The 9914-nt window shown below is 27.5% G+C and overlaps 1 protein-coding gene across 1 annotated transcript; it reads right to left on the minus strand.

Moving 5' to 3' along the window:
- Positions 1 to 1452: 1452 nt before the first annotated feature.
- LOC129969521 (apoptosis regulator R1-like) lies at positions 1453 to 4423 on the minus strand. Its single transcript, XM_056084128.1, has 2 exons — positions 3760 to 4423; positions 1453 to 1764 (listed from the first exon to the last, which is right to left on the minus strand). The coding sequence occupies exons 1-2, from the start codon at positions 4342 to 4344 to the stop codon at positions 1582 to 1584; spliced, it is 768 nt and encodes a 255-aa protein (XP_055940103.1). The 5' UTR covers positions 4345 to 4423; the 3' UTR covers positions 1453 to 1581.
- Positions 4424 to 9914: the final 5491 nt, after the last annotated feature.

Below are 9914 nucleotides of genomic sequence, written 5' to 3' on the forward strand. Positions count from 1 at the left end.
AAAATCTCAGACTATCTATGCTAAATCTGCAATCTAAATTGTAAAATGAAATAAAAGAGAAAGCGAACATACAAAATATCCATTTATTAAAATTCTGTACAAATTTTTTTATACATAATTTTATATTAAAAATTACAACTGCACAGAATCCAAAAGAAACTTGCAGATTTGAAAGAAAAGGAAAATATTTGGCAACAAATTTAATGCTCAGCTTTTAAACAAATATTCTTGTCCTTTTCTATGATATTTAACTGATTTAATGGAATGTTAAAAGAAAAAAAACAAAGAAAACACCGAAAAATGTATAATAATTACACTATTCACATTTGGACAAAAAGAGCTAATATATAGTAGGCCAATAAGGTTTATATTTTAAACAAAAACAGGTTAGCTTCACTGAAATAAACAGGGTATTAGATTCTCCTCAAAAAGCACTCAATCTTCCATTCAACATCCATGCAAAAGAGATATATATCCAAGAAGATCAGCCAAAAATTAACATTTATAGCAAAATAAGACATTCATTTTTCAACATTTTTACATTCATCACAAGTGTTATTCAAATGAACAGGAGAATCTTTAACAGATACAAAATGAATAATAAACGTTTAATTTTTGCTTACAAATCAAAACTTGACAAAACTAATACAGATAGGTTAAAAAAAAAAATTATTCTAACAAAAACTAGATTACCAAAAGGACAAAAAAGAAATTACTTTAAAAATAAAAAATTATTTCCCTACAATACAAAGCAGCATAATTTGCTAACCATGATTAAAGGTGAGGGTGAAAAAAATGAAACTTGTTTACAAACATCAACATTTATTAATTAAAATTTGATTAAAGTCATATTAACAATCAAAATTAAATCAGCCATTTTTTCTTTCTTTTTTGAAAGCATCGAATTGTAATTAAATTTTATTGTTTAGAATATAAGTTTGTGATAAAGAGAAAGATATTTAGATAAAAAGTAAGACTATCAAAATTAAACTTTGTGCCAATCAAAGATTTTTTTGTATTTACCCATTTTCATTTATAATATTTATTTACACATTTTATTATGCATTCTCAACAATTAGTGACATAAGGGAAAACTGAAATTAAAATAGTATTTTTTTTTTTTTCTTCTCAAGTTGGCATTGTCTACACAACTTTTTTAAAGCACTCAAGTCTGCTTTGCATCCGAGGAATACAAAAATGTCTATAATATCAATCAAACAAAAACTGTTAAGTGTCTCGGTATAAGGTACAAATAATACACAAAATGTTTCTGATAAATTTTTCGAATACACTTATTTCCAAATGAAACACTTCAAAATAATAATTGAAAATAATATTTCAGAAAAATGTAAGTTTTTAGTTTATTTAAAAAAATAACTAAAGTTGATGCAACTAAATTCTTCTCTAATGCTCCATCTTAAATGTCAACTTACAAAAAATGAATACATGACAGAATTGCAAAGAATGTTTAATATGTAATAATTCTGGTCATTAGAATATTTTGAAATCATAACCATTTTTGTAACAAAAAATTCACCAAAAATTAGAAACATTCAGGTTTATCAATCGAATTACATATTGTTATGCATAAGACTGCACATGAGGAGAAGCAAGTTGGAACAATGTACCAACTACTCGAAAAGCACCAGTCGCAAAACTTTTATACCATACTTGCTCAGAAGATTTGGTAGTATTTAAATCTGAAGTGGTTGCATCTAATTTCAAAGCAGAATCGTTTTTTAAGCTTAGACATTCCAGACCCTCCTAAAAAAGAAGTATGATGTGAATATATTGCAAGATGAATACAATTTTAAATATTACTTTAGTTTCATAATACAAATTTATCAAAAATTCTGTACTTATTAGCTAATAACAGCTAGAAAATGGGTTTCTCAATCTATATTACCATTAGTGATACATCATTTTTTATAAGTTTTCTAGGAGTAATAAAATAAATATTGAAAAAGAATATACAATAACAGTAACCTTAATTATGTCTTATTTTTTTAAAAAAGATTTTATACATTTAGATATTTTTTGCCATGCTCTCTTAAATTGATACATATATTAATATTACATTGGTATACATATGGTATATTATATTGGTATACTTAATATTTGAGGATCAATACAAAAGCAAATCTTAGAATTGTATAAATTCATTTGAACTAACTAGGACGATATAGCCTAATACATTAAAATTAGTTAAGTGATTAAACAAGTTTAAAGGATAATGCCCAAAATAGGGTATTAATTTTTTGTCTCTTCATTTTACTTGACTTTAAATAGTGACAACATCAAACTAAGTTTTACTCAGGTTATCTACACTCCTTTAACCCCCCCCCCCCGAGTGTTATATAACTGATGGAGAATATCCACACTGATAATAGCCTAAAATAATTTTAGTCCCTTAATTTTTTTAGTGAAAGAATGATATCCAAAATTGCATATCTCATATTATATATGGATTAAATTATGAGTATATAGAACACTTGATATGTTTTGAATTCCTTATTAACTTTTATACTGAATGATAATACAAGGGAAAAAATTTAGTCTATTAAATGCTACAATTAGATACATATTTGACACTAAGGTATGCAAGTAAAAGTGTAAGGGAAAACAGCTAATTTTTCAATCAAATAGAATTCACAGAATTAAAAATTTGAATAGGAATATACTTTTTACAATTTGTGTTATTTTTATTTCCTATAAGCTAAAAATACAATATTTGCAAATACTTGAAAAGTTCCAATTCCAAAAATCTAGATTTTATATTCTATAACATGCACTATTCAACTTAGAATATAAAAATAATTATTAACTCAGAGTAAATGAATATCTGATGTCTGGTCTGATTTGTCATTAGACAAAAATATACAAATGTTAGACACGAAATTCTATTTCATTAGATATATTTCTTTGATTAACTAATTTCTAAAATATTTTAACTTTAATGTTACCATTCCTTTATATCCAAGAATGGATAATTTTGATAGAAAAGTTTACTCAATAGCATTGAAAAAAAAAAAAATTCTGGATACATCCTGCATTTAGTTTTTAAAAACTAGAATTGAATATCTAAAAAATAAAAATAAAGGAGATATAATAAATATTGGAACCGCATTACAAATACATTATTTGTGTCAATATGCTTTTTTTTATAAAAATAGCTCAATTTTATCGAAACATTGAAATATAAATATTTTAATTAGAAAATAGTAATCAAAAAGGTTTATTAAATGTATATTTGTAAATTTGTTCATTTATTATCTGTATTATCATTCTTCATTACATTATATAAAATTAACACAAAGGTACTTTTATTATTTCATGGCATGCTATTACGCTAGTTCTCACAACTATTTAAGCGCGAAATTTTGTAAACCGCGCTATTTATTCATTACGATAATTTATATTTTTAGCTAGTTTCAGGAACATTAACATATTTATACGCAAATTCGATATACTGAGTAATAAATAGGAAATATTAAAGTAAGAAGTATCTGATAAAATACTACAGAGAAAAAAATTTCGGAAAAAAAACAAAAAAAAACAGGTGTACAAAATAATTTACCCTCGAAGTTAATTATTTGCAGAACTATATGCTATATTATCGTATTATAATTGCCACATTATCAAGTTTCAAAGTGTAATTATTTACCACAGGCTCTAATTACAAAAGGTTTTCGATAAGATTAAATAAAATTACTCATTTCACATACAAAAGTATTAATAAAAAAAGAAAATTATACATACCCAACCACCATTATCTTCCACCCAAGTTATCAAAGTTTCTTTTACATGCCTACAAAAACACTCATATATTTTCTTAGTTGCATCGCCCGATTTATCATTTGTAATTCGCTGCAGAGCTAATTCACCAACAAACACGAAAAAACCAATCACTTTACTCCATGTAATGCCTTCACAAAATAATTCTGCTGACACAGTTTGCAGAAGTTGAGATATAAATTCCAGAGGAACATTTTGCATCCTTTTAGTCATGTTTTGAATTGTATTTGTATAAGAGTCTCTAAATTCTTCGATTATGGCTTTGTAAATCATAAAAACCCTTTCTTCTTTAGAGTTCACTGCTGACATAGGTTTAAAAGTACTATCATTTTTTATAACAAGGAAATAAACGTTTTGAAGAATGAAGTCTGTTCTACACTTTGCAACTGTTTCCTTAGAATCATAATCTCCACGAACAAATCCAGCCTTTAATAATAAATTCGGTGCCATTTTCCAAAGAATTACAAATTTAATGTAAAAGTCGCTGCCAAAATTAATCACTCCATTTGAGCATATTAAATACCAAATACGCCATTCACTAACTACCATAAAGAATTTAAAGTATTCTGAGTACAATGATGCCAGGTTACGTTACAGCTGGCTGAAGGCAGAATGAATGACCGAGTTACTTATTGCCATTGTTAGAAATTTCTTATCTACGCAAAGCGTTCCCCCTCCACGTGATAGTCATGCTTTTACCTGTATCATAAAAATATAAATATTCACTGTTTGGAATGAACAATATTCTGATATACTAAAGCCAAAGCAAATATTAGAATCTTCTATTCGAGAATAAGTTTTTATAGTATAGAACTTATAAGCGATTCATAAAATAAAAGCATTAAAAATAAAAGTCATAACTTCAGAATTAACTTCTTAAAAAGAGATTTTATATTAGAATTTTAAAGAAACAGACAAAGCAAGTAATATTTACTAATTAGCCATTGAAATGAAAATAATTAAGTTAATTACAAAGTATGTATGTCGCATATCTTTGATTTGATATTGTCCTTTAGTCACACTACAACTACAGCAGACATATTGTATTAAACTTTCCCTCAGTTTTTATTTTACTTTCCCTCAATTTTCAATAGACTTCACATGATATTTTGACCCCTTTCCGCTCACACCCATCAAAGAGGAATGGAAAGCCCATCATCTTTGAACATTACAATTCTGTTCATTTGATTGCATTAAATAGATAGGAAAATGACCAAAAAAATAACAAGACGTACTTCATCAGAAAATAAATCCAATGAGATTTTTTTTTGAAAAATATTAAAGTATAATCATCAGATATTCCCAGATATAGTTATCTTATTATATGCAACTGTTTTCCAATTAATTCGGCAATGATTCTTATCGAATTTATGAAAGATTGAAGGTAATTTAAATAGACAGAATTAAGTTTGCTATTAAAGATTTCGTATCATTGTAAATTTGTTGTTATATTAAAATCTTTATAATATCCAAACAATTCAAAGACAAGAAAAAATTAATTAGATTTCTCACTGCATTACTTATGACAGTAAGTATACAAAAAACTTTTTTTGTTGATTTTTTTCAGTTTTTTTTAGCACAGTATCGCATTAAGCAGTTATAAAATTCAAAGACTCGATTTAGCCGATGATATTTGGAACTATAATGTCTCGTCTGATCATTTTAAATATTTCTGGAAGGAAGAATAGAAGGAATTCAGTGTTAAATATTTTTGGACTGTGCATTAGATTTAATTTCGTATTATTACATTTGCTTTCCCAAAGAAATGTGAACAAGGCCAACACTAGCATGTACAGGGGCAGGTGAGAAATATTTTCAGTACAAATTTGGTTTTTAAAATTCTAAAGATGCAGTGTTAAAATACAAACAGAGCGAATATTTCCCTCCCTGAAATTGTACACACACTAATGCACTATGGAGCGTTTCGAGTTTCATATAAATTAAAGCTACCTTTTTTTCGATCCTATTGGAATCAAAACTAAGAAGCAACTCGTCATCACAAAAAGTAGCAATGCGGCAAAGATCTTTACTAAATAAATGCGTTTGACAAATTCGACTTTTCCTATAAGTAAACTAATTTTTTAAATTACAAAACTAGAAATAAAATTTTTTGTTCCAAAGCATTGCTATATTTATCATATTCCTTAAATGCGTTTTAGAATTTTTGTATTGTTTGAAAAAATTTCAGGAAAATGATGTAAATCATTTACTTCATCATTAGCCCTACATCGTTCCCACCATAATGTAAACGCAGGAAACGAAATAATGTATCTTTTTTACTTACAGCCATATAACTAATAATGTGTATAATAAATTTGATATGAGTTTTCTGGTTTGGAAAATCCGTAATGCTCAAATATGGATAGAGCGATGTGTATTCTTTATTATCATTTTCCCCCTCAATGAATAATATGATAACTGTTACAAAATGATGAAAATATAGTGTTGATCATTTAATAATAGTTAAAAGCAATTGATCTCTCTTTATAAATTTTTTTTTTGTCTAAACAATAGTTAAGAAATACCGAAGTGCTACTTTTAGTAATAGAAAATGAATATCTACTAATAATAAAGATGAAAATGTGTGATGACGCTCTATAGGTCAGACCATTTGATTAAGGGCTATCAAATCTACCACATATATAATTTAGAGAGTAGAAAAGTGTCCATCGAAAAAATAAAAAAAATATTTAGGATGTTAATTAATTAATAATTAAGCGAAATTTTGGCGTTTTTTCTTAATAAATTCTGAGAATATTATTGCAGAAAAATAAATTTTAAATCATTCAATTTTTTTTTAAAAAAATTCTTTTTAATGATACCTTAGTTATGCAAATTCTCCCTAAATTTTGGCAATTTTTCAAAAAATATTTTTTTTTTATTAATTTTTAACAAAAGATTATATTGCTGCTCTGAAGTTGAAACCGTTTTCATTGTTTCATCAACTATCTGTTTGCGTGATTTTTTATTTCCATTGTTGAAAATTAAAGATGAGTGATTCTGTTTAATACTTGAAGACATTATAAGAGAAATAATAATAATATTAATAAATGAAGTTACGATATTGCGATATTTAGAAAATAGATAAATCAAATATTTATGCTTTTAGTAGTGTTATCATGTAATAGGACTATTTCCATTAGGAAAGTTCATGTATACAATTAATAAAGCTTAAGTAAAACAATTAAAATAGCATGCCCTTGTTACAACAGTTAGACGGAATCATGGATATGACATTATATCTAAATTATTCATCTGAAATCAAATTCCGACGAGTCAGTTGGTCACCTAAGGCAACTATTGTTGAATAAATCAAACTTTGCTGGATTCGGTGCATTTCTCTGCCCTTTATATCCAGTTATTGATATATTTTCAATCGCGCACCATGGAACAACGAACACAGGCACACCTGGTAAATTTTAATTCACACCCGTATCCTTCCAAATTAAGATAGATTCATCTGACAACACGCAGTACTTATATCAAACCCACTATCTCGTCAAAACTAGGTTATAGCCATATTTTCAGTCTTTTGCCATGATTTGAAAATTAAAGTAGAGAACAGAGTCGGTTAATAAAAAGTGCAAAAACGATTTCCCCAAATATAAAATTATCGAGTTAATAGTTAATTTTTAATCATGTTGTATAGTTGTCTTTCCATTCGATTTACTAGGGGGAAAGAGTAACTGTGTATTTTGGGTTTTCCGTATGACTTTCAATATTTTTTAGAAACGATATCTGTGATTTTCTTTGCATTAAAAATCCTTCGCAATAGAGTAAAAATAGAAATCACATAACAACATTTTTTGACACTCCATTTTTTTGGTTTGTACAATTTTTAAATGAATTCTGAAAAATCTAAGAAAGAGGAAAATGTTGAACATTACAAACGAATACAATATTAAACGTCTACTAAATATTTTCTCTCGCTATAAATTATTACAGAAAATTAGATATTTGTAGAAAATTTAAGAATAAGAGAGCGAATAAATAAATTTAGAGAAAACTGCTCAAATTTCGAAGAACAATTTTGAAGACAATTGTTTAACCTTCCGTCGGGCGCAATGCAAATCCTAACACGATCGGGCGCAATTCATCTAAGAGATTAATGTACTCAATTAATGCAATTTTTGAATGTATGTTAAAAAAAACATATTAAACAGAACTTTTCACTTACAGTTGAGTATATTTAGTATGAGTATTGTGACTTCATCTCACAGATTAGTTGCGCCCAATGGAAGGTTAATACTGTGAAATAAGTTCTGCAGTTCAGCGCCATTGGTTAAAAACACACCATCATATTTTCTTTAGGCATTTTTTAAATACATTTGTTTATTCGATGTGAACATACGTGTGTTCCCAAATAAAAGAGTTACAGTCCATTTCTCTTTTAACTCTAGAAGAAATTTAATGTATTATTCAATAACCACTGTCAAGGTAAGACATATCGACATCCTAATTTCTGTTTATTTAAATGAACAATACGTCCTGAAGCTATGTAAAGATTATTCAAGTAATTTTACATCATAGTCAGATGACGAAGACGATACCTGATTCGATATCCTCTTCAATAACTTCACACTTCACATTCGCGGTCGAATGTCTACGAAGGAACTCGATCTAGCAGTCAAGATTTTGCCGCGAAATTCCATTCATATCTTCAGTGATTTTTGTTCGGATTCGGATTATTCTGAATTGAAACAATGAATAGCTCAAAGTGATGATATTTCGAAGGACGGCAATAAGTTTCTATATCCAAATATGGAATTAACAAAATGTTTTTACTTTCTTATATACGAAGTACAGTAGACTCCCGCTTATCCGCGCCTGCTGCGCAAAGTTTTTTTTTTTTTTTGACTGATTTTTTTTAAAAAGGTGCAGTTTTACAGTTATGCTTTTGTAATTACATAATACATTACAGTATTAAAACAGTACATATGTATTCATTTTTCTGTGTATTCTTGACGCCTCTCGTAAATACTAAGCACTTTTCTGTTTTCATTAACAAAATGCATTTTAGGTTAGTTTTGAGTGATATACTAAAATATAAAGCGTTAGTTAAACATTTCCTGCTGTTTATTTTACGTTTTATTGTACATAAAACGATTTTTCAAAGTTGGAATGACTGTTTTCTTTTTTGCTATACCCGTTTTTCGCTTTTTACGGATTATCCGCGATTTTTGTTATCCGCGGCGGCCGCGCCACCCAATTCCGCGGATAATCGGGAGTGTACTGTATAGAGCTGTACAGTAATAGTTGTAAAATTCTCTCCGCTTGCAGTCCGCAATGTAGTTTTGGCATAATATATGTCTGTGTGCATGATAATTCAAAAATGCTTTGAACTAGACGGCTGAAATTTGGTACATAGAATTACAACCAGGCAGATTTATAACAAATTTTCAATGATATCCATTTAGAGGAAGATCGAGTACAAGTCAATTTGCTAACTAAAAATGCAAAGAGCTAAGTAGGTTAAATTTGGAATGTAGAGAATGTATTATCATATGAATGTTGGTCTATACATTCACATAACAATATATTTCATAAAATCGTTTTCTTTGTTGCTACTATTGTTGCATTTAGCATTTTTTTTAATTGCTAAAGACCAAGATATGAATATTTAGTTTGCTTTTTCATGTTAAGTAGGTTCCAATATAAGGTATGCGTCAATTTTTTTAAAAAATTTATTATACCTACTATAGAAATTTAATTTCAGAACTAAGCAATGATGGATATTTTTTTAAAGTGTGCTCATTTTTAAATACTGTTCCTCTTTCCTGTAATATGATTGGATGTATAAAAGCATAGAGAGAAAATTAGGGAAATGCATAATACAATGAAAAAAACGTTGTAATACTTTTGATATAGAATAAGTTATATGCCTATCAAAATTTGAAATATATTACTGAGGAAACCATTAGAATTAACTTATGCAAATCATTTCATTAGAACTTTTAACATTCAAGAATCTTGACCAAAGCAGGCTAATATATGAATTAGTAAAAGTAGAAACAATAATAGCAATTGATTTTTCTTTTAATCTGCATTTGATCTCTATAATATTCTAAAACTGTTTACAAAGAAAACTAATTCATTACTTGATTAGGTAATTGTTGATA

This window comes from Argiope bruennichi, chromosome 5 (assembly GCF_947563725.1).
Source record: "Argiope bruennichi chromosome 5, qqArgBrue1.1, whole genome shotgun sequence".
Lineage (NCBI taxonomy): Eukaryota > Metazoa > Arthropoda > Arachnida > Araneae > Araneidae > Argiope > Argiope bruennichi.

Coding starts and splice junctions, on each gene's coding strand:
- LOC129969521 (XM_056084128.1), bottom strand. CDS start 4,344: ATGGTAGTTAGTGAATGGCGTATTTGGTATTTAATATGCTCAAATGGA. Junction 1,765..3,759: donor TGGAAGATAATGGTGGTTGG/GTATGTATAATT, acceptor CTTCTTTTTTAG/GAGGGTCTGGAATGTCTAAG.